At 39.4% G+C, this 24,066-nt stretch overlaps 2 protein-coding genes across 10 annotated transcripts in view; both read left to right on the plus strand.

Annotated features, from left to right (window-relative positions):
• The first annotated feature begins 398 nt into the window (after nt 1-398).
• On the plus strand, nt 399-5,055 carry RANBP6 (RAN binding protein 6). Of its 3 annotated transcripts, none has more exons than XM_019664752.1 (2): nt 399-576; nt 1,692-5,055. In XM_019664752.1, exons 1-2 carry the CDS (start codon nt 441-443, stop codon nt 1,760-1,762), a joined length of 207 nt encoding a protein of 68 aa, XP_019520297.1. In that variant the 5' UTR covers nt 399-440; the 3' UTR covers nt 1,763-5,055. The 3 variants fall into 3 exon arrangements, with proteins under 3 accessions (XP_019520297.1, XP_019520296.1, XP_019520295.1); XM_019664751.1 differs by having other exon boundaries at nt 402-635; XM_019664750.1 differs by having other exon boundaries at nt 402-5,055.
• Nucleotides 5,056-6,280: 1,225 nt separating this feature from the next.
• Nucleotides 6,281-24,066, plus strand: part of BRD10 (bromodomain containing 10) — a 109,567-nt gene continuing 91,781 nt past the window's right edge. For 3 of the 7 annotated variants that reach the window (XM_019664733.1, XM_019664734.1, XM_019664735.1), the window contains exon 1: nt 6,509-8,332. In XM_019664733.1, coding sequence (XP_019520278.1) covers nt 7,740-8,332 — 593 coding nt within the window. In that variant the 5' untranslated portion in view covers nt 6,509-7,739. Of the gene's footprint in view, nt 8,333-24,066 lie in introns of all 7 variants that reach the window. The other 4 variants (XR_002126475.1, XM_019664737.1, XM_019664736.1 and 1 more) reach the window with 3 other exon arrangements.

The raw sequence follows: 24,066 nt of genomic DNA on the forward strand, positions 1-24,066 counted from the left end.
ACCACTAATCTACTTTCTATATGTTTTTGCCTATTCAAGACCTTTCATATAAATGGAATTATACAATATTTAGCCTTTTGTGATCAGCTTCTTTCACTTAGCCAGTTTTCATCTTGTACTTGTTTTAAAATTATCAGGGTAACAACAGAGATAGTTTAGAAGTAAAGTAAAGGTTAATAAAATCGCCCATATATTCTAATACAATCAATATCATAATTTCATTTCTTTTTTCCTCTTCTGCACGTGCATTTTTATCTGTTACACAGATGGAAGACATCCCTTACTCGGACCTCGCTCCCCACCTCTCAAAGCTCAGCTAGAGAGCCTGCCGCGGAGGGAGAAGCGGCCCCGCCCATCCCCACCGGCGCCTCGCTTGCGTCACTGATTTGAGCCAAGACCCCCTCCTTTTTTCCGGGTCGCGGTTGCTTTGACAGAGCGCGATGGCGGCGGCCGGGTCTGCAGGGGTGCCGGCGACCGTGTCGGGAAAGCAAGAGTTTTACCAGCTTCTGAAGAACCTGATCAATCCAAGCTGTATGGTGCGGAGGCAGGCAGAGGAAATCTATGAAAATATCCCAGGTCTGTGTAAGACTACATTCCTCTTAGATGCCGTCAGAAATAGAAGAGCAGGTTATGAGGTGAGACAAATGGCTGCCGCACTGCTACGACGGCTTTTGTCCTCTGGGTTTGAGGAAGTCTATCCAAATCTGCCTTCTGATGTTCAGAGGGACGTCAAGATTGAACTGATACTGGCTGTTAAGTTAGAAACACATGCTAGTATGAGGAAAAAACTTTGTGATATTTTTGCGGTGCTGGCCAGGAATTTGATAGATGAGGATGGCACTAACCACTGGCCTGAAGGTCTGAAGTTCCTTATTGATTCGATCTACTCCAAAAATGTGGTTCTTTGGGAAGTTGCACTTCACGTTTTCTGGCACTTTCCTGGGATTTTTGGGCACCAAGAGCGGCACGATTTGGATATCATCAAACGGTTGTTGGACCAGTGTATTCAAGATCAAGAACATCCAGCAATCAGGACATTATCCGCTAGAGCTGCAGCTGCATTTGTACTTGCCAATGAGAATAACATTGCTCTTTTCAAAGACTTTGCAGACTTGCTTCCTGGAATCTTACAGGCTGTGAATGACTCATGCTACCAGGATGATGATTCAGTCCTAGAATCCCTTGTTGAAATTGCAGATACTGTACCCAAATACTTGGGTCCGTATTTAGAAGATACTCTGCAACTGAGTCTAAAGTTATGTGGAGACTCTAGGCTTAGTAATCTGCAACGCCAGCTGGCCCTTGAAGTAATAGTGACCTTGTCTGAAACTGCAACCCCAATGTTGAAAAAACATACAAATGTTATTGCACAGGCAATTCCTCATATATTAGCAATGATGGTTGATCTACAGGATGATGAGGACTGGGTAAATGCTGATGAAATGGAAGAAGATGATTTTGATAGCAATGCAGTTGCAGCTGAGAGTGCACTAGACAGACTGGCTTGTGGGCTCGGTGGAAAACTTGTTTTACCAATCACTAAGGAGCATATCATGCAGATGCTTCAGAGCCCTGACTGGAAATATCGACATGCTGGATTAATGGCCTTATCTGCCATTGGAGAAGGATGCCATCAGCAAATGGAACCAATTCTAGATGAAATGGTTAACTCTGTTTTGCTTTTTCTTCAGGATCCTCATCCAAGGGTGAGGGCTGCAGCCTGTACTACACTTGGACAGATGGCTACAGATTTTGCGCCTAACTTCCAAAAGAAATTCCATGAAACAGTGATTGGGGCTCTGTTGCGTACCATGGAAAATCAAGGTAATCAGCGTGTGCAATCACATGCAGCTTCTGCACTTGTTATTTTTATTGAAGACTGCCCCAAATCATTGCTACTTCTGTATTTGGATAGTATGGTGAGAAATCTACATTCCATCTTGGTGATTAAACTTCAAGAGTTAATTCGGAATGGAACTAAGTTGGCCTTGGAACAGCTTGTTACAACCATTGCCTCAGTTGCGGATACAATAGAAGAAAAATTTGTTCCATATTATGATATATTTATGCCCTCACTAAAGCACATTGTTGAGCTTGCTGTTCAAAAAGAACTCAAGCTCCTAAAAGGAAAAACTATTGAGTGCATTAGCCATGTTGGTCTTGCTGTTGGGAAGGAAAAATTTATGCAAGATGCATCAAATGTGATGCAGCTATTGTTGAAGACACAATCAGACTTAAATAATATGGAAGATGATGATCCTCAGACCTCTTACATGGTTTCAGCATGGGCTAGAATGTGTAAAATTCTTGGAAATGATTTTCAACAGTATCTTCCACTGGTTATCGAGCCTCTTATTAAGACTGCTTCAGCTAAACCCGATGTTGCTCTTCTAGATACACAAGATGTGGAGAATATGAGTGATGATGATGGCTGGCAATTTGTAAATCTTGGAGACCAGCAAAGTTTTGGAATTAAAACTTCAGGACTTGAAGCAAAATCAACTGCTTGCCAGATGTTGGTTTACTATGCTAAGGAATTAAGGGAAGGTTTTGTGGAGTATACAGAACAAGTTGTAAAGCTGATGGTTCCTTTACTGAAATTTTATTTCCATGACAATGTTCGAGTAGCAGCAGCTGAGTCCATGCCTTTTCTCCTGGAATGTGCAAAAATTCGTGGCCCAGAGTATCTTGCACAGATGTGGCAGTTCATATGTGATCCCTTAATCAAGGCTATTGGGACTGAACCCGATACAGATGTACTCTCAGAAATAATGAATTCTTTTGCAAAGTCCATTGAAGTAATGGGAGATGGGTGCCTTAATGATGAACAGTTGGAAGAACTGAGAGAAATATTGAGAGCAAAACTTGAAGGTCACTTTAAAAACCAAGAATTGAGGCAGGTTAAAAGACAGGAAGAAAACTATGACCAACAGGTTGAAATGTCTCTGCAAGATGAGGATGAATGTGATGTTTACATTCTGACCAAAGTATCTGATATTTTGCACTCATTATTTAGTACTTACAAAGAAAAGATTTTACCGTGGTTTGAACAGCTGCTTCCATTAATTGTAAATCTAATTTGTTCTAATAGGCCATGGCCAGACAGACAGTGGGGACTATGCATATTTGATGATATCATAGAGCACTGTAGTCCAACCTCATTTAAATATGTAGAATATTTTCGATGGCCAATGCTACTAAATATGCGAGATAACAACCCTGAAGTCAGGCAAGCTGCTGCTTATGGCCTGGGTGTTATGGCACAGTTTGGTGGAGATGATTACCGTTCTTTGTGTTCAGAAGCTGTTCCACTGCTGGTAAAAGTTATTAAGTGTGCAAATTCCAAAACCAAAAAAAATGTCATTGCTACGGAGAACTGTATCTCAGCAATAGGCAAGATTTTGAAGTTTAAGCCTAACTGTGTAAATGTAGATGAAGTTCTTCCACACTGGCTGTCATGGCTTCCACTACATGAGGATAAAGAGGAAGCTATTCAGACTTTGAGTTTTCTCTGTGACTTAATTGAAAGTAACCACCCAGTTGTACTTGGTCCAAATAATTCCAATCTTCCCAAAATAATCAGTATAATTGCAGAAGGAAAAATTAATGATACTATTAACTATGAAGATCCTTGTGCCAAACGCCTAGCTAATGTTGTGCGTCAGGTACAGACTTCTGAAGAATTATGGTTGGAATGCGTATCCCAACTTGATGATGAGCATCGGGAAGCTTTACAGGAGTTGCTGAATTTTGCTTGAAACACTTTAATATCACTTGAATTATCATCTACCATAAAAGTAACTCCAAATAAGTGTTGTGAATGGATTCCATTATAATTGAGAGAACTGTTCTCTCCCTGCTAAGCAGTTTGTACTCTTTCTCTATGTTTCTCCAGGATTATTAGTCAGTGTTACAGCCTTCTGTCCAACTTGCATGTTTTACCTCTTAAACACAGACTTTGGTGATAACCTGTGCTTCCATTGTCTTAGAATGTTTGTCACCTTTCCCCTAGTTGATGTGAAGTATATAAAGTGTTGCCATTTGTCTGAATTATTGGTGCTGGGCAAGCAATATACTTGGTGTCAAAATGTCATGCTGCCTATCACAAGATGCTAAGACTTCACAAAGTTAGGATAGCAGAACTTCTAGGGCAAATATCTTTGGAATTATGGGTGAAGACTATAGTGCCAGGCTTGTTCTTCCTTGATAATACTCCTGGTTTTCATGGTAATAGGAGGATACTGAAATTGGGAGAGAGTTTTGAGATATTGCAGTGGATGTTTTCCCTGTAATGTATATGAACTTTTTCATAATGCCCTTCTGAGAACTGGGTGAGACATATCCATATTCTAGTTCCCAAGGTGTCCAGCTGAGAGTTATAAGAATTTTAGAATCTCCTTAGCCAGATTGGACTCTATTTGTTAAGTTTTCCAAGACTCTAGGAATCATGGTCACTGAAAAGAGTGTCTTGGTAAGTCTAACATTGGTAGCATGTAACATACTATATAACACAGTGTTTGACAGTAATCAGTATTTGTGGGAGTCAATCAATGTTATGTGTTTGAGTAGAATATTGTATATGTATACTATTTTTCCCCTGCAAAGCTACTCAACAAGAAGTCCTAATTCAAAATGGGGCTTAAATAGATTTCTATTTTGAAGAAGTTCTAAATAGATTCTATAGTAGCACGGAAGAGTATTCTACTGTAAAAATGAAAGGGAAGCAAATCTAATTTTATCTTTAAACATGAAAAACAAAATAGCTTTGAGACCTGTCATTTAGCATTAGATGTGCATTATACATTATAAGAAAACAGTTCTATAAATCTAGGGTTAATTATATTCATTGGAATGTCAGTCTTTAATGTCGAGCTTTTGTAGGGTAGAGAAAAGCTTCTATTCAGCAAATCATTGATCCAAAATTTAAGAAAAAATACATGTCATAATTTCCTGGCGTTTTTGTGAGTCCTGTGTATGTAAAGTATTTGGCAAATATTTAAGACCTAGTAAGTGCTTAATAAATGGTAGCTATCATTGCTGTTGTTTGTACCTACACTGTGTTCTTTTTATGTTTGGGATTCCTTGTAGAATTTCTCTGATTCACCTTCTACCAGTTCAGATAAGCAAGCTATGTAGGCTATTGTGGTCAGAGATATGGTAGATTTTAGATATGCAGTTTCTGTCCATTCCCTACAATTATTTATTAATGAGGGGGAAAAGGATATTAAGTACAGTATGGTCACAATTTTAAGATTAAAAAGTATATGCGAATAGAAAAATCCCACCACAACTTATTAATAGAGGTTTTCTCTAGGAATGAATGGCAATTTTTCTTGAGACTCATTTATATTTTCTAATTTACCTACAACCAACATATTTCTTATATTTTTAAATTCAAGGACCTGATTGCAATCATCTTGGCCTCTCCATGACCCATAGCTGAGGTTTCTTCAACTCACCCGTACCTCTTTATCTTATCTCTTACAAAGCCCTTGATCAACATTTCTAGCAATTTCCTACACTATTGTGCATGCTGCAAAATTGGAAATTCTGCCAGATGGCTTGGAATTAGGTCCCTGGAGAATTTTTAAGTATGACAGACCCAGATTTGAAATTTGGCAAACTATCTTCTTCACCTAAGCATCAATTTCTCCATCTGAAAAATGGGCGAAATACCCAGGTCATAGGATTGTTGTAAGAATTAAAGAAGTGCTTAGTGACGCAGGATTCCAACAAATGCAAGCTAATATCTGAGAGTCCTGAAACAGGGTTGGTGACTAAAGTCAAAGGGATATTTGCTGGTGAAGGGTGGCTCCAGATTCTTGGGCTTTGTCAAAGGAAATGAGGGGTGTCCAATGAGACCCATTTTTGTTTGCCAGTTGCTGAAGTAGGACTGATTTCAGCCTTTGTTTCTGTGAGGTGAGGTAATTCTATGGGCTCTACGATGAGAATGCTGCAAATGCCTAATTACAAATGTCTTTAAAGGTCCATATTAATGAGAAACAATCGAGTTAGAATATCCTGACCATTTAGTTATATAGCTTTTACTTTTAAAAATGCTTGATTTGTAGAATTTTGTTTTTGTCTTCCAGGTTTCAAGCAAGAGCGTTCTAAGTAGAAAGAGCAAAAGCGTTCAAGTAGAACATGAGAAAACAGAATATCTGCTTTTTGGAACTATTAGTTCCTTTCTTCCCACTTATTTTAAGCAATATGTAAATTAATGTCCACTTTTTAGACACTACCTAAACAGTAATTTGTTAATGTGTAGTGAGACTGTAAGGCCATGCTAATGACTTACTTAATGCTATACGGCTTAGACTTGAAATATTTGAAGACTGTTTTTAGTGCCAAGGGTATTTTTTTAATGAGGTTCCATCTCCTTCCTCTATTCTTAGCAGATCTCGAGAATGAAGAGTGTAGAACTATGCTCTCATTTTAACGGAAAACATGAGGCAAGTTTCCAAAATAGGAATTGATGTTAACTGGAGACAGGAGTTTCAGAAATTCTACTTCTACAATAATCTCGTTTTCTTTTACACGTGTACTTATGTTTCATTTGGTCCCGTTCTTGAACCTTTTTACACTGTTCAAAATTCTAGCTTTATAAACCGGCGGCAGTCATAAGGGGGAGGTTGTGTGCGAAGAATATGTAAATTTTACAATAGGCTAGGATTTACATTTTGTGCCTTATTACTTTTCATTTGCCATTGACGCAAGTTATCTAGCAAGCTCCTTCTGGGTTACTGTTAGTTTTTAGGGCTAGTAAGGGTATCGCAAAAGAAACATCCTAACCAGTACTTGCTTTTTAAAGGCCTGTGGCCTTTCAGGAGGTGGCGAGTAAAGCTGCGCAGGCGCCTTGCTTCCTCCTCAACTCAGCCCTCATCGTCGTCTACAGGCTGATGACATCATTGGTCCGCGCAACCTACCAGGCCTCGGGACCTGCAGCTGAGCCTAAGTCCGTGCTTTCCCGTAGCGGGGCGGGACGCGAAGCAAGGGGCGGGGTGGCTGGCTGTCCTAATACGCATGCGCACCGTGGATGGCGACGGTGCTTCTTTCTTTGCGTATTTCCACAGGTCGCCCCAGTTTGGGGTGGGGGGAGCCTCAGTGCCCTCCTCCTTCTCTGCCCCTCCCCTTCCCTTCTTCACCCCCCCTCCCAGCAGGGCTTGTAACTGACAGTTGTCGCCGGGCCTGGTCCGCGCACTGCCTCCTGCCTGGGTCCCCGCAGGTAGAGAGGGGCGGGAGGGGGTGTGAAGGAGAAGAGGAGGAGGAGCCCGAGGTCCGCGGCCCTGCACTGCGGCCGCCTCCGAGGAGGCGAGAGAAGACCCCCATCGCTTCCTCCTCGCCCCCTCCCAGCCACTTGGTCGGCCCGGGAGGGGGTGGGGCGCCCAGGCCGCGGCGACCAGGCCCGGCCTGACGGGTGAAGAGCGGGCGGGCGGGGCGCGGACGGGTGAGGCAGGCGAGGGCCGCGCGCGCGCCGCCGCCGGGGGGAGGGGAGAGGAGGGCACCTAGGCTCTCCTCTTCTCTCCCCCCTCCCCCGCGCGCCATGTAACCCCGCCCCGCCGGCGGCAAGCTCGAGACCCCCGCGCGCACCGAGCCGAGCTAGCGGCTGGGGAGAGCGAGGCCCGATGCGGCTGAGGCTGCGCGGCGCGGCCGAGCCCTGAGGAAGCGGCCCTCACTCACGCGTCCCCCGGCGCCTCGAGCGGCCGCTCCACACAGCCCAACCTGGGCCTGCCGGGGGCATGAGCGTGCCCGAGACGCCGGGGGAGATGGAGCCGGCCGGGGAGGAGGAGCGGCCGCCACTGGCGGCCGAGGAAGAGGACGACGAAGAGGTGGCAGCTGCGGCCCGGGCCTCAGGGCCGGCCCGAAGGAGGAGTGCCTCCTCACGGGAGGACGCAGAAGACCAGGAGGAGGAGGTGGAGGAGGCGATGGTGGTCGGGGGCGGTGGCTGCAAGGAGCAGGAGCTGACCTACGAGCTGCAGCAGGGCTACCGCATCCTGGGCGAGTTCCTGCAGGAAAAGCACCGGGGCCTCACCGCCCCCTTCCTGCAGCCCTTGGGGGGCGTTGCCACCTGGGAGGAGGAGGCGGCTGAGGGGCCGCGCAGCGGGGGCCGGGGCAGCCGCTCCCTCCCGCAGCAGCCGGGGCAGGGCATGTGTCTGCTGAAGATGGAGGAGAAGTTCACTAGCGGCCAGTACGGGGGCATCACGGAGTTCGTGGCCGACTTCAGGTCGATGCTGGAGACGTGCTACCGCCTTCATGGAGTGGACCATTGGATCTCTAGACAGGGCCAGAAGCTGGAGATGATGCTGGAGCAGAAGTTGGCGCTTCTCTCTCGGTAAGTGAGCCCTGTCCCAGGTGGGACTGAAGGACTGACACAAACACACCCTCGCACGTGTCCGAGGATGGGCTGGGCCAGGGGCCTGGGGGCGTCGCTGATAGGTGCTGAGTCGGTGCTGGAGAACCCGGGGAGGAGGAGCAGCGCTGGGCAGGGTCCCTCGGGTGTGATGGGTGTGAGCGAAAGAGCACGGCACCCAGATGTAAAGCTGAAAAGGAAGCCGAGGCCAGAGCGCCGAAGAGCAGGTAAAGTTTGTAGAAGTCAAGTGAATTGGTGCCCGTAGGAAGAATTACAGGGCTAGGCAGACGAAAAGTTTTAGTGGGATGGAAATTGCACCCGCAACTTTTAGACAGTTTTAGCATGCAAGTTTTAAAAATTCTTAGGATGAAATATCGTTAGAAAAATATTACTTCATGTAAACAGGTGGTGGTTTCAAACCGGTAAAAATAGTCGTATCATTTTACTACCCATGTCGGCCATCGGAGATTTATGAAGTGTTATTAAATGGTTAATGATTACTCTGGTATACTCCTGATCTTTTCTCTCAGCTTCATCTGAGGAGACTGAATTTTTGCAGTAATAGTGTGTGCATCAATACAAAATTGTTAATACGCTTAGATGTTTGTGTTTCTACAGGAAATCATAGGCAATTCAGGTGGCTCATGCCCTTGTTGTACTTCCAACAACAAAAAAGGAAATAACGGAAGCTACTGAAATAAACTATTAATTTATAGTTAAAATTGATACAAGCTAGATTAATTTCTCAATTGGCAGTTTTTTTAGGAATAGAAAAATAATTGAAATGCTGTTGTTGGAAATGGTACTTGAATAGTAGTTTGACTTGACCAGCTCAAGTGAACTTGAACAAGTCACTTTCCATTTTGACTTCAGTATCTCATCTGTAAAATGGGGATAATAATAGTACCTACCTCATGGGATTGCCATAGGTTTAATTGAGTTAAATGTAAAATCAACAGTGCCCATCCCATAGTTAGCCCAATATAAGTTTTAACCATTATAATAGTAGTAGTAATAGCTGAATAAAATGAGTATTTTTCTCATATCTGGAACTGGGCATTGTACTAGTGTTTTTACAGAATACCTCCTGAAAAGTTGTGTTATTGTTTTGATTCTTGATTTGTATTTATAATTTTAAAATAATGTCATCTGTTATTGGCTTCTGTATGCTGTTTTCAAGACTATCAGTGACTTCTTTCACTGAAAACAAGAATTAACATTGTGCTTGACTCATTAGGGAAGTTCTGTTTACACTAAGGACCTGTTCTTAAATCCTTTCATAAAGTAGGATTATTTGGTAAGAATAATTATTCACAAATTGGCTTTGTAAATTACTTTTAATATTTTAGTGACATTATATTTGTGTAGTGTATTTGTTACCCTTGACTGCACAGTGCTTTATAGTTATGTCTGACATAAAAATCATACACATCATTATTTTTAAATAGTAAAATATACTCCAAATTGCTGTCACAAGATTTTAGAAAGAAGGTACTATAGAGTTCATCTAGTCCAAGCATCCAGTTTTACAAATGTGGAAACAGACTAAGAATGAGGCAAAAGAATGGCTGTATGTAAATGCTAAGAAGTAGCTTATAGGTTTGAATGAATTATAGGTATTTTCAGAAGCGTGTATATAATCATTTCTTGAGTCCTACAAAAGAGCAGGGAGACTATTTCTCTTTTACATAAAGGTAAATTTGTAAATGCTTTCATTCCCAGTGGTTAATGCTCAGAATACCGTATTCCCATATAAATCATATAGCATCCATACTTAGAAGTTAAACTTATAACATTCTGTTGTTTATAAACATAATGTAGTTCTGATATTTTTAGTCCAAGAGAGAGAAAATTCTTGCATTTTTAGTAGCAAAAAAGTAATATTATGGTCTCATAAAGATAATGAAAGTTTTGAGTTTCTCACTTTTTTGTGTTTGATGTATACAAGCATTTTGTAAATAATATGTTTGCTGGACCTCACTTGTTGATACTAGGAAATCATTTCTTTTTATGTACTAGCCTGAAATTTGCGTCATTACTAAACAAATACAGAGTGGTGAGCACAATTTTGAGAAAAAGCATAGGTTACAACTGTTTGGTATGCATTTAAGATATATAGTGTTCAGAACAATATTCTGTCAACTGTCCACATGAATACGATTTTCAGCAAATGAATTACTCAAATTCCTTATTAATAAATAAGCGGTATGTGTTATTTTAGTAATAAAAACAATCACTGAGATGTTATTTAAGTTTTCTTTTGTTTTCTGGTATATATTTGTAAGATATTGAATTAACTCTTATTTTCAGATTTACTGAAAGGAGAACTTTATAGCTGTTCCATTTACTCGTGAGCCTTTTAGTGAATAAGAAATGAGGTACGTTAGATAAAGAAGATGCCACATTACAGAGCAGCCCAGTTGTATTAGTACTTTGGACCCATTGTGTAACTTGGATCTCGGTTTCTTCATCTGTACTATAAGAGTGCTAGGATAGATTAGTTGGTCGTACAAATATTTATCTGCCAGAGCTAGACATTCACATCCCTAATATCAAAAGATAAGTTCTCTACCCTTAAGTGCTGTCTAGTGGAGTATGAACCCAGACACTTAAGATAATGATTCTATAATGGACATATAAACAAGGTACAAGGGGAATTAAGAGGAAGGAGACCTAAATCTGGAGGGGTGGTGGGTAAGTGTAGGGATGGGAATTGAGAGAAAGAAGAAGGGAGAAAGAGACAACAGTAGTTAAAATGTATAATAGAGATGCTTACACTTGAACCAGTGCTTGAAGGAATTGCATATTGCTACTGGATTTTTTTTGAGGACTTGAGACAGGCTTTCCAGAATGCCTAACTGCAGTGAATGCAAAGCATGAAACAGCATGGTGTTTCTGGGAACTACAGGTACTGCTATATGGCTACAGTATGGTCTTCAGAGTAGTGTCTGCACCCCAGGAGGTGTGCAGGATGATAGATTTCGGTGAACAAATAAAATATTACTACTTCAGTATTCTATTTTTATTTTATCCTTTTAAAATTTCTATTTTTAGTTTGCTTTTTGTGGTGGTTTTAATAGCACTAGTATATAATCTATAAGTATAGTTTGTTAAATATAAAGATATATCTAATATAACAATATGTCTTATATGTAATATTTGTAATAGAACTAGGTGACTTAGTTCTTAATAAGACTTAGATGACAAATCTATTCTGAAGAAAGTTATATTTTAGAAGGGATCTCATTAACTTAAGGCAACTGAGAAATACCAGTTAACATTAGATATAAGGAGAAAATCTAAGTGGAAAGGAATAGAAAACACTTAATAGCTAGGAAGTTATGTACAGAGCTTTAGAAACTATGAAATATTAATAAGAATTTCTACCTCTTGCAAATTTTAAATGATGATATTTTTGAAAGCTTTTAAATTTTAAAATATTTTTGAATGCTTTAAGAATGTTGCTATGAGGCCGGCCGAGTGGCTCAGTTGGTTAAGAGTTAGCTTAAGAGCGCAAACTCTGAGCAACAGGGCTGCCGGTTTGATTCCCACATGGGCCAGTCACGCTGCGCCTGAGCTGAGCTGCTGCTGAGCTGCCAACAGGTGTCAGGATGACTCAGCTGGTGTAACAAGATTGCCTGTTCGATGGTGGGCTACGTCCACCCGCAACTAAGACTGAACGTGGCACCTTGAACTGAGCTGCCACATGGATGGCTCAGTGGATAGAGCATGAGCTCTTAACAACAAGGCTGCTGGTTCGACTCCTGCATGGGATGGTGGCTGTGCCCTCCCGCGACTAAGACAACTCAGCACCTTGAGCTGAGCTGCCGCCCGGATGGCTCAGGGGATAGAGCATGCGCTCTTAACAACAAGGCTGCTGGTTGGACTCCTGCATGGGATGGTGGCTATGCCCACCCGCAGCTAAGATTGTAACACAGCACCTTGAGCTTAGAGGCCACAAGCTGCCGACGGGCAGCCAGATGGTGACTGGCGCCCTCCACAACTAAGGTTGAAGAACAACAACTTGGCTGGCCCCCTACCCAATTCCCCAACACTGTTCCTCTCCCCCAATTCTCCAATTAAAAAGAATGTTGCTATGTACCCAGAAAATGGCTTTCCCTAACTTTTAAAGGTTGTAGTTATAGAAGAGGCATCACCAGTGACCCCAACAGAGCTGAACTTAAAATTTTAATTTTGGCCGTTGAAAACAATATTTTGGTGAAAATAAGCTTGAATATAATATATCCTTGTTAATATTCTTTTTGTTTCTGAATTAAGTTGCTGTTAAATGGTACACAAGTAAAAAGCCTTTCTTAAAATAGAGCTAAAGGTTATGTACTTTTATAATTGATTTTTAATTGCCAGAATATTTTTCTTGGGGATGAGAGTACAAAAGCAACATTATTGAGCCTTAAAAATGTAAAAATAGAGGTTTCAAAGTACAAGTAGTTTTGAAATACAAATGAAATTCATAGACTAATTTTAATCCCCTGCTGAGTTAAATTTTAGTTTTGTTGACTTATTCTCATTTAATATCAAAACCCAGAAATGGGAATTTTAATAAGATGCTTCTTTTCCCCTGGCAGCCTTTTTTTCTCCCTAGTAGTCTAACTTCCCCTACCCCCACTGGATTCTGTAATTCTATCTTTTTTATGTAAATCTTTAAAAATTGAGGACCTTTGGTAATAGAATCTGGATTTGCCTCTTGTTCAGAACTATAGAATGTTAGAGCTTGATACTCCGTATACAATAGTTCTATTTATTATAGTTGCCATTCTTAAAAAAAATAGTTGTGTTACTTAGAGAAAGTTCAGAAAATGTTCAAGTGCAGTGATAAAAGGATGAAGGATTTTAATTAACAGGATATTTATTGAGTCCCTGCTTTGTTCTAGGACTTGGGGGACAGTTCCTGCCCCCAAGAGGCTTAAAAGATGGTACATTTACAGTTATGTTAAAAGGTAGACTATGGGGCCAGCTGAGTAGCTCAGTCGGTTAAGAGCTCGCTCAAGAGTGTGAGCTCTGAGCAACAGCGGTTTGAGTCCCGGCCCGAGCTGAGCTGCTGCTGAGCTGCCAACAGGTGGCAGGATGGCTCAGCTTAAAAAATAATAATAAAAGGTAAAATATGTTAAAACTATGATTCATTCTCAAAATTGTTCCATTGTCAGAATACCTGGAAGTCATCCTATTATTTGTAGAGCACCCTCATATATTTAGTTTATCATATGATTTTTTTCCTAGGGGATCCAAAAGGCTTTGTAAAATTATGGGAAGAAACTCTTTAATTGGAGAGATTCTATTTGATACCTTAGTTTGTTTCCCCTACAAATTGGAAGACCATAATCACTTTTCAATGGTACATCTTGGTTCAGCTAATGAAATTAACTATGTGCCAAGGGCGCACACTTTGAGGACTACTATGGTGAGGTTTGTTGAGTGTTAGGGGAGTGCAGAGGAATTATAACTGGGTAGCAGGGAGGGAGCTGGGATTGAAAAAACTTTTAGATTTTATTCTAGAGGTTATAGTTTTGGAGGGTGGGTAGAATATTGATAGGTGAAGTTAAGGAGTTCATTAAACAATTATTTAAATTAGTCTGTGATAGGTAGTATGTAAAGCCCTGTATATACAGTGAGTGATAAACATGACATTATCCCTTATGTCAAGCTGGTAGGTAAATGGAAACAAACAAAGGTGTGTAGCCAGAGAGTACAGAGTATTGCGAGTAATAGTTTATACTCAGTGGTTAGATTGTAGGATGATGAGGGGCTGTAGTGGCAAATAAGTCTCTCAAAGGATAGGCTGGAGCTAATTATGGAGATTCTTGATTGCATGCTGAGGAATTTAGAATATAGGTGATGTAGATCCATGGGTTTTAGCTAAAGGAGTGATACGATTTTACTAGTATTTTGAAGTTTGAAAGCTGAAATGGAAGGAGAGAGAATGAAGAAAGGAAACCAATTAAAAGGCTATTGAGATAATTCCATCAAAAGATAACAAGCAGTAGGAATAAAAAGGTGGATGAGGATACAAAAGAGGTATATTCAGAAGGTGGAAGTGGTGAAATGGCAAGCTACTGGATATGGGGTGTGGAGAAGATGATGTCCAAAATGAATTGGAGCCCAGATGATGGTGATGCTGAGGGAACATCAGAGGAGGCATTCATATGAAGATAGGAAACAGAATTATTGGAAGGCTCTGTGTGGAGCTCAGTAGAATAAGTAGGGCTAGATCAGAGGTGTTTAATTAGGAATTAACCTGCAGATTAAGAAGGATGATGTTTGAAAAAAATGGCAGTGAATGAGATTGCCCAGGACAGAGTCTAGTTAGTAAAATACAAGGGGACCAAAGGCAGAACTTTGTGTAAGGATTCAGTGTCTTCAACCTGGAAAAACGAAAGTTTAGAAGAATATGATAAAGTGTGTATAATTTATATTAAAAGCTGAAATGCTTAACTGAGAAGAGGCAGTTAATGAAGCTGAAAAGAATTTATTCTGGAATGAGTAGAAAGCATTTGGAATATAACAAACTTAATAGACTTTAGTATTTCAGGAGGTTTTGTTCCATTTGGTAATATTAATTTGAGAATGACTTAAATTTAATACAATAAAAAATGCCCTAATAGATTCTAATGTGTTTTGCTTTTTGTCTGTTTCTCATTGTATTTGTGCTCTTGTATTTTTCTTTTTCTTTCTTTTTTTTTATTATTTTTTTTATTTTTATAAGAGTATTGGAGCCAAACTGACGACATATGCCTGGGAGCAAGATCTCAAATGCTCCCCATTTTTATTTTTAAGAAAACAACTGGAGAAAAAAAACTAGGAAAAAAATTGGTTTTGTAGAGACAATTGGGTCCCTTTCATAGTTGTATTTTAGCTTTCAAATCATCTGTAGGCTCTCTCCATAAAATTAGAGGTGCACAGAGCAAATAATAACCGTTTAATTTCTAAGGAACTTGCATAGTAATACGAATCTTTAAAATACATATTAAGTTACTTGAGGTGGTTTTTTTTTTTTTAATTGGGAAAGATAATAATAAACCCCCGTGGTGGTAGTATCTATTACGTAGCCCTTTGTATGTCATCTTCCACCTGGGACCTGTGAATGTTCCAGAATTAATCATGCTTAAAAGTAAGGTTATGGGCTGGCCGAGTGGTGCGATGGTTAAGAACTCGTTTGGGACACCAGAGAGCCCTGGTTCGGATCCCACATATGAGGGCCAGTGACGCTGCCCTCCACAGCTAAGATGCTGAACGGCAGCTCAACCTGGAGCTGGGCTGCCTGCCGTGAGTCGCCGGTGACAGCGTGGGCTGCAGCCCCTGTGGCAGTGGGTTGCCATGGGCTACTGTATATATAGCCAGCAGCCAGCGTGAGCGGCCGGCCTGCAGCCAGCGTGAGCGGCCGTCCAGAAGCCGATGACTGATCTGCCTCACCCAGGAAGAGGGCAATGATGGTGCCAACTTGGGCCAGTGAAGCAATGTCCTCCACAACTAGACTGAAGAACAAAACGACAGCAACTTGTCTGTTTCCCTTCCCCCAATTCCCCAGTGCTGTTCCCATCCCCCCAATTCCCCAATAAAAAATCTTTAAAAAAAGAAAAAAAAAGTAAGGTTATTAAGTATATACTCATACACTTTGAAAAGAGACTTAGGAAAATCAACAAAGTATTAATAGTCGTTATTACCAAGTAGAAAGATCCTGGGTATTTTTCATTTTTTTAACTTTTCTGTATGTTCTAGATTTTTTACAATAAGCATATTACTTTTATGGTTAAAAAAAGATTTTATTTAAAGGAAATTAATATTTACAACTTCGAATAAACTATATAGGTAAAAAATTGGGTTAAAAATATGCATCACCAAATTGTAAGACAGTACACTCATGTCAAATGTTGTAACTGGGTAGTAGAATTGTGGGTGATGTTTAATTTTCCCTTCCATTCTTTCTAGTTTTCTTCTGTGACCATATGTTAGTATTATTATTTTAATACTATTCAAAATGTAAAATCTACAGATTTTGTAGGTAGTTTTAATGTCTTGAAATAGCTAGTGCTAAGAACTCACATCAAACTTTCATATTTAAAGCATTTGAGTACAGCAATCTGAAAGCACCTTTAGACAAAAATTACTCTTCTGATAGCTTTTATATCTATCTATTCTTTTTTTTTTTTTTTGAAAGCTTATAAGATTTTGAGCCAAACTGAGACAATTGCCAGGAAGCAAAATCTCAACGGATTGAGAAAATGCTCCCTATATCTCTCTTATTTATTTATTATTTTTTCTTAATTTTTTAAAAAATTTTATTTTTTTATTATTAGTTTCAGGTGTACAAAACAATGTCCCTATATCTCTTTTAAATGTGTGTCTGGGAACTCAGACTTGTTCGTTTCTGTGTAGGAATTGCACTACAAGATTAAAAAAAAGATGAGAATACAGAATGAGATAAACCAGTTTAAGGTAAAACTGCTTAACTGTAAATAAACCTCTTGCTGTATTTTGTAATTACTAATATTGCTTTTGTGTGAGAGTTTAAGTCTTCTAAATTTGAATTAGTGATAAAACACTGCCAAGATATAATGCAGAAAGTGTTTGAATTGTTACTTAGCACAGGAAGTATTTGGGGGAATCTTCTTTTTCCAAAGGATAGCACCTACCTGCTCTCAGATACATCTCATTTGCTAGACATCAGCTTTTCTTCAAATGGTAAATCTCAATTTATAATAACTACATTTGTGTTTGCAAAAGCTTTAAAGGTGAACAGTTTTATTTAAATTTTGTAATGTATGCCACCTTAGTACATTGATTGATGGTAATGGGGTACATTCTCAGTTTTTTTACTTGATATCAGAAAGAAAATCCCTTCCACAATATGTGCATACAGGTAGAATATTGGGATTATTTTCCCTGTGGCATCTCATGTTTTATATTTTTATTTATTTATTTATTTATTTTTTAAGATGAGCCATCCTGCCACCTGTTGTAGCTCAGCGGCTGCTCAGCTCGGGCTGGGAATCGAACCGCTATTGCTCAGAGCTCAAACTCTTGAGCGAGTTCTTAACCAACTGACCCACTCGGCCGGCCCTCATGTTTTATATTTTTAAACTGCTTTTCAATTTCTCTGGTACATTGCCTAACAAACAGAATAAGGGACACCAAAATTCTGCTAAATACACAATTTCTGGTGAATTCAAGGGGCTTTTCTCATGTTTGTTTTAAAAATAAGAGTCCACTTCATTTGCACTAAAGGAGAGAAAGAAACCATCTGAAAAATGTATTACATAGAAATATTTTGCCAAATAGTTATATAGACTGTTTTGATGTTAATCCATAAGCCCAATTTTCTTTTTTCTTTTTTCTTTTTTTTTTTTTTTAGTTGAGCCATCCTGCCATCTGTTGGCAGCTCAGCTCGGGCAGGACTTGAACCGCTGTTGCTCAGAGCTTGCACTCTTGAGCGAGCTCTTAATCAGCTGAGATACTTGGCCAGCCCAAGCCCAATTTTCAACATCTGATAACTTTCTTTGTTATCCTTCTTAGCACTTATTGCAACCTAACATATATGATTTAATTACATATATCTTTTTCTCTCTCATTAGAATGTAAAACCTATGGGGACAGGGACTTTTTCTGCTTGGTTTGTTGCTGTTTGATTTCTATAAATGTTGACTTGAAATTAAGCAGTAAATGGTTATAAAATCTAAAGGTAATTTTAAAAGGTTTTGAGGAGCAGTGTCTCTCTCAAAGGGTGTTTCCCAGATTGCCAGAATGCTGTTTAAAAGTAAATCCTTGGCCCCAGAATAGTATATTTACATTTTATTTATTTTTATATTTAAATAGTTTATTTAAACCTCAGAGTGGGGATTAAGAATTTATATTTTTAAAAAGCTCCCTAATTGATTTTTTTTTTAAGTTTGTGAGAATTGTAGTTTCATTTTTTTAAAACTTTATTGGGGAACAGTGTGTTTTTCCCAGGACCCATCAGCTCCAAGTCAAGTTGTTGTCCTTAAATCATAGTTGTAGAGGGTGCAGCTCAGCTCCAAGTTGAGTTACCGTTTTCAGTCTAGTTGCGGGGTGGGGGGGGGGTGCAGCCCACCATCCCATGCAGGAGTCGAACCAGCAACCTTCTTGTTAAGAGCACACACTCTAACCAACTGAGCCGTCTGGCGTGCCCACCGGCAGCACAGCGGCAGCTCAGCTCAAGTTGTTGTCTTCAATCTAGTTACAGAGGGCACAGCTCACTGGCCCATGTGGGAATTGAACCGGCAACCCTGTTGCTCAGAGCTCCTGCTCTAACCAGCTGAGCCACATGGCCACCCCCCCTAATTGATTTTTATGCACAATAAACTTTGAAGTGTAAAGCTGCTTAGGGATATAGTAACATTGTTTCATGTTTGATTTCAAGTCACAGTTTAGAGTTTTCCTTTCATTGAAGTATTTTTTAGCACTGTTTTTACACTTGTTAGCCCTTACTTGCATTTTGTTTTGGGTTATAGTTGGAATGAAGGGAAGGCAGCATAGAAGTGAGAAGCAGACTCATACTCATGTCTTTGTAGAATACAACTTAAAGAGGTAACTGGTAAAAAGTGAGAGAGAGTGTTGGGGAGTGGGATAGGTAAGGACACATGATACTATGTAGTCGTTTGAATTATTTCTCCAAAAAAGAATGGAGAAACATTGAAATTCATGAGTTTGTCATAGACTATTACACAAAGCAATCTCTATTTTTAAATTGGTTTTTACATTGTTTTAAAACTTTTTATCGGAGAATTTGTAACATATAATAAAGCAAAACAATATTTGAACCCTCATGTGCCGATTACCCTGCCTCCAACAATGTTTATTCATGGCTGGTTCTGCCCCATCTGTACCTTCTATATACCTCCCTTCTGTTTTATTTTTAGCAAGTCATTGACGCAGGTTATTCTATAAACACTTCAGTTTGTCTCTCAGAGATGAGGACTCTCTTGTTTACAATGTAACTACAATACCATATCAAACCAAAAAAAAATTTTCTTAATAGCAAATATCCAGTCAGTGTTCACATTTCCAATTGTTTCAAAAATTATAATTTAAAAATGTTTATATTGTTTGGATCATGATCTAGATAAGTTCAAACGTTGTAATTGGTTCATGTGTTTTTAATTTATAGATTTCCCTTTTCTTCCCTTTCTCTTTCTCTCCCTCCACCCCTACTGCCCTGCCCCCTTCTTTCTTGCAAGGATTTTGTTGAAGAAACAAGATTATTTGTCTGGAGTCTCCTATAGTCTTGGATTTTGCTGATAGCATCCCATTTTTTGTCCCCTGTATTTCCTGTAAATTGGTAGTTTGTTCTAGAAGCTCCAACAAATTCAGGATCACCTTTTTTTGGAGGTGGGGGGACAAGACTATCTTATTAGGTAATGTGTTCATCCATTTCTGGTTTTATGTTTTAAGTCAATTATGAATTATTAGGTTTAACACATTGGCACAATGTAATTTTGCTGAATTTGTTAAAATGAAAGTTAATGAGGTGATTTTATAATAAGGTTTTTGTTTATTTTCTTTACATTTAAAACTCATCTATTGAACTTTATATGACAAGTAATTTATTCTCAGTTTCTTCCTCCAGTGAAGTTTAGGACATGAAATTAATTTTCAGAGCAGCTACTTTATTTATAATCTGAGAAAATTGATTTTAATTTAGAATTATATTAAAACATTAATCCTATGAGTAATCTGTTACATAGAGCTAGTATGTTAAATAGCATCAATATTTTTTTAAAAGCCTGAAGTTAAAGACCCTGCCTGGGTCCTACTCCTATCCACATGTATCTATTTAAACATGTTTGTATGATCTTACATTATATATCAGTTGTGGATAATTGTTTCTCATTTGATTTTTGGAAGCAATGAAAAGAGATCCAAGGTATTAGGTAAAGTGTTATATCAGTTGACCTCATAGCCTTTTGATTGATTTTTTAATTTTATGAATCTCTTTTATAGTTCAATATGAGTTACTAGCCTTTATAAAGTTGAAAGTATTTAACAGGAGTTCTAAACCCCACCGTCCCACCACCCAGTACAGTATGCAAAATTGTGTGTGTGTTTGTGTGTGTGTGTATACACACATGTACAGTGTATGTGTATGTGTGCATGCACATTTTAGTTTTTCTAAAGAGCAGGTGCAAAACCTTTATTAGATTAGTAGAGGGGCACAGACCCAGAAAAGGTTAAGAATCATAGGTTTAAACCACAGAATTAACAAGTATCTAATAAATTGTGATGATGTTTGATTAAAGTGGAGAAAATTCCAGTTAACTAAATGGAGAAAAAAATTAGGCCTTTAACAGAAATAACAGAGACTCTGAATAGTACCTGAAGATAAATATTCTTTATTATACTCATTTTACGCCTTATGTTGTTTAACCTAAGTAATGGTTTTGTTCTGCATTGGACCACCATCTCCAAAGTCTAGAGGCTTGATCTCGTAGTTTTCCTGTTTTCTTTTTTCTTTCTTTATTTTTTTTAAAGATTTTATTGGGGAATTGGAGGTAGGGAACAGCATTGGGGAAGGGGAACAGACAAGTTGCAGTCCTTTTATTCTTCAGTTTAGTTGTGGAGGATGTCGCTTCACTGGCCCGTATTGGTATTGTGATCATTGCGCTCTTCCCAGCTGAGGCAGGTTGGTCACCGGCCATTGGACAGCTGCTCACAGCGGCTCACAGCAGCTCACGCTGGCTGCCGGCCAGTCACGCTGGCTGCTGGCCACTCACGGTAGCTTACGACAACTCACTGCAGACCCACTGCAGCCTATGCCGACGCTGGAGACTCACGGCAGCCCAGCTCTAGGTTGAGCTGTTGTTCACCATCTTAGCTGTAGAGGGCACAGCATCACTGGCCCATGTGGGATCCGAACTGGGGCCCTGCTGCTCACAGCTGGTGTCCCAAGCCATGAGTGGCCATCCAGTGGCTGGCGACCGATCTGCCTCAGCTGGGAAGAGCACAATGATAATACATACCAACATGGGCCAGTGAAGCGACGTCCTCCACAACTAAATTGAAGAATAAAAGGACAGAAACTTGTCTGTTCTCCTTCCCTGATTCCCCAATGCTGTTCCCTTCCCCCAATTCCCCAATAAAATCTTTAAAAAAAAAAAAAGAGTAAATGAAATATTCAGTTATATCAAGTCAAAGTTCTTTTTTTTAAAAAAACTCAGCAGAGTTGTCATCGCCTCAGGAAAACTTGGCACATTTCTTCCTCCCTCTTCTTTTCGGCATGGATTATGTATATTTCTCTGTTCGTATAGAACCCACCTTTTGGAGTCCTATGATTTGTACTGAAGGTTTTGAAAACCGATATTGAAGTTATCTGTTTGCATGTCTGTTTGCCACACTAAATTTTAAGAATGTCTTATGCATTTTTGTATCACTTCAAGTGCGAAAAAGCTCAATAGATTTGTTTTTAGTTGAATGTAGATACCATATCCTCCCTTAAGGGGTAGATACAGTATTTAAAAGCATAATAGAAGGTAGTGTGTGGTTAATGTAGTAAAACAGGTGTAGTTCATTTTATTCAACATGTATTTACATTTCTTATTATTTGATAGGCACTGTAGAGGGATTCAAAAAGGAATGTGGAAAGATGGGAGTTGATAAACCAAGTTGATGTGAGGTCATTTCAGGCAACAAGAATAACATGTTCAAAAGTGCAAAGGCAAAAAAGCCCTGTATACAGCTAGGGAATGGCAATTAGTTTAATTTGGCTAGAGTCTGGTTATAGAGAGAGAAAAGTAGTGACAGGTGTGATTGGGAGCTCCAGATTATGGAGCCAGATCATAGAGGGCCATATATGCTGTGCTGTTGAAGAGTTTGATATTCCACTTTAGTGAGTTACTATATTAAAAGCTTTTAAGCTAGAGAATTACAAGGGACACATATGAGATGAATTAAAGGGGGAAAGAAACATCAATTTGATCTTTTCCCATCCCTTAATTTTCATCTTCTCTTAATTTTAATTTTGCATTTGACTTTGTTTCCCCTCAGGTAGCATATTTGGTGAAAGATTATATAGAAATGTATCTGGAAAAATTTGTTTTATTTTAAGCAGAAATCCAAGTAATGCTGGAAAGAAGAGACAGACAGTACTTTCTTTTGCCAGATAATTTAGATAATAAGATAGATTTAAATATCTAAATAATTTAGGTTGCACTTAGTTGTTTTGTTTCTCTGATTGCATAATTTTAGTCTCCTCCAAGTTCCCAAGGGATAAAAATCATGTTAACTACAGAATTTTACCAATTTATTTGTCTACCAAGTTATTTTCAAAAACTTTGCCAATAATAATAAAAAATGAATATAACAAATATAATTAAGTTGCAAGCACATATTGACAGTATTAGTTGGTTATGCTTAATTTGACAACGTGGTTTTTATAGACCCAAATCTGTATTTGTAACAGACACTTAGAAGAACATAGTCTTAAAATTAATAACATAACATCCAAAATAAAAGGTTTTTAGAAACAATTAACTATGACAGTAGTTTATGGTGATCCACAGAGAACTGAACAAGTATGAGAACTACATTTACTCCAGTTTCTCTAAATCCCTGATTATGGTGTAATTGCCAGTACATTAGTAATTTCCTCTACTTGTTAATTGCACTGTAGGGAATTTGGTTGGTAGTGAAATTTAACTCAAAAGTTATTAGCTATATTCAAGTCTTATTTTTAAAAAACTTTCATGGTAAGACTGTGTAAATCATAGGGTAATTTAGATCTAAGTACTCTGCTAAGCATTCTACATGTTCTGTGAAGATTTGGAAAAAAAATAGAAAATTGTCAAAATTAAAATAATCACCCATCTCATCAGACAGGGGTAATCACTTGTTAGCTTTCTTGATCTCGTCTATATACATATGTATTACTTACACACAAAAAATTTTAAGTGCAAAATTTGGATTTGCCATATATGCAGTTTTATACCCTGCTTATTACCTATGAGATTTTATTTTACTTGTTAATCAGATGTTACATGTTGTTACATGTGAGACTGTATACTAACAGGATAACAACAGTAGGACCTTGTAGTGTGCTTTTTGTTTTTTAATTCTGTTGTTTTTTCTCTCTAAAAAAATTACTTTTTGCCACATGGATTAGCTATCTTGCTGTTTCACTTCCAACAACAAAAAAATTGACAGACCACTCCCACTAAAAATTAGCTTAAGTCATTAAGAAGTAGGTTGAAGCCATCATTTATGCCATGATGAGTTTGTAAAATTATAGTAAGAATATATCTTTAAAATATATTTTAGGGCTGGCCGAGTAGCACGTTGGTTAAGAGTTGGCTTGGGATGCCAGCTCTGAGCAGCAGGGCCCCGGTTCAGATCCCACATGAGGGCCAGTGACACTGCGTCCTCTACAGCTAAGATGGTGAACAACAGCTCAACCTGGAGCTGGGCTGCTGTGAGTCGCTGGCGACAGCGTAGGCTTCAGCCCCTGCTGCAGTGGGCTGCTGTGAGCTACCGTGAGCGGCTGGCAGCCCGTGTGAGCTGCCATGAGCCGCTGTGAGCAGCCGTCCAATGGCTGGCGAGCAACTGCCTCACCCGGGAAGAGCACAATGATAATACCAACATGGGCCAGTGAAGTGACATCCTCCACAACTAGACTGAAGAACAAAAGGACAACAACTTGTCTGTTCCCCTTCCCCAATTCCCCAACGCTGTTCCCCTCCCTCAATCCCCCAATA

Source organism: Hipposideros armiger, unplaced genomic scaffold, assembly GCF_001890085.2.
Source record: "Hipposideros armiger isolate ML-2016 unplaced genomic scaffold, ASM189008v1 scaffold_429, whole genome shotgun sequence".
NCBI classification, from domain to species: Eukaryota; Metazoa; Chordata; class Mammalia; order Chiroptera; family Hipposideridae; genus Hipposideros; species Hipposideros armiger.

What these genes read in the sequence shown, in the direction of transcription:
- RANBP6 (XM_019664750.1), top strand. Translation starts at nt 441, where the DNA reads ATGGCGGCGGCCGGGTCTGCAGGGGTGCCGGCGACCGTGTCGGGAAAG.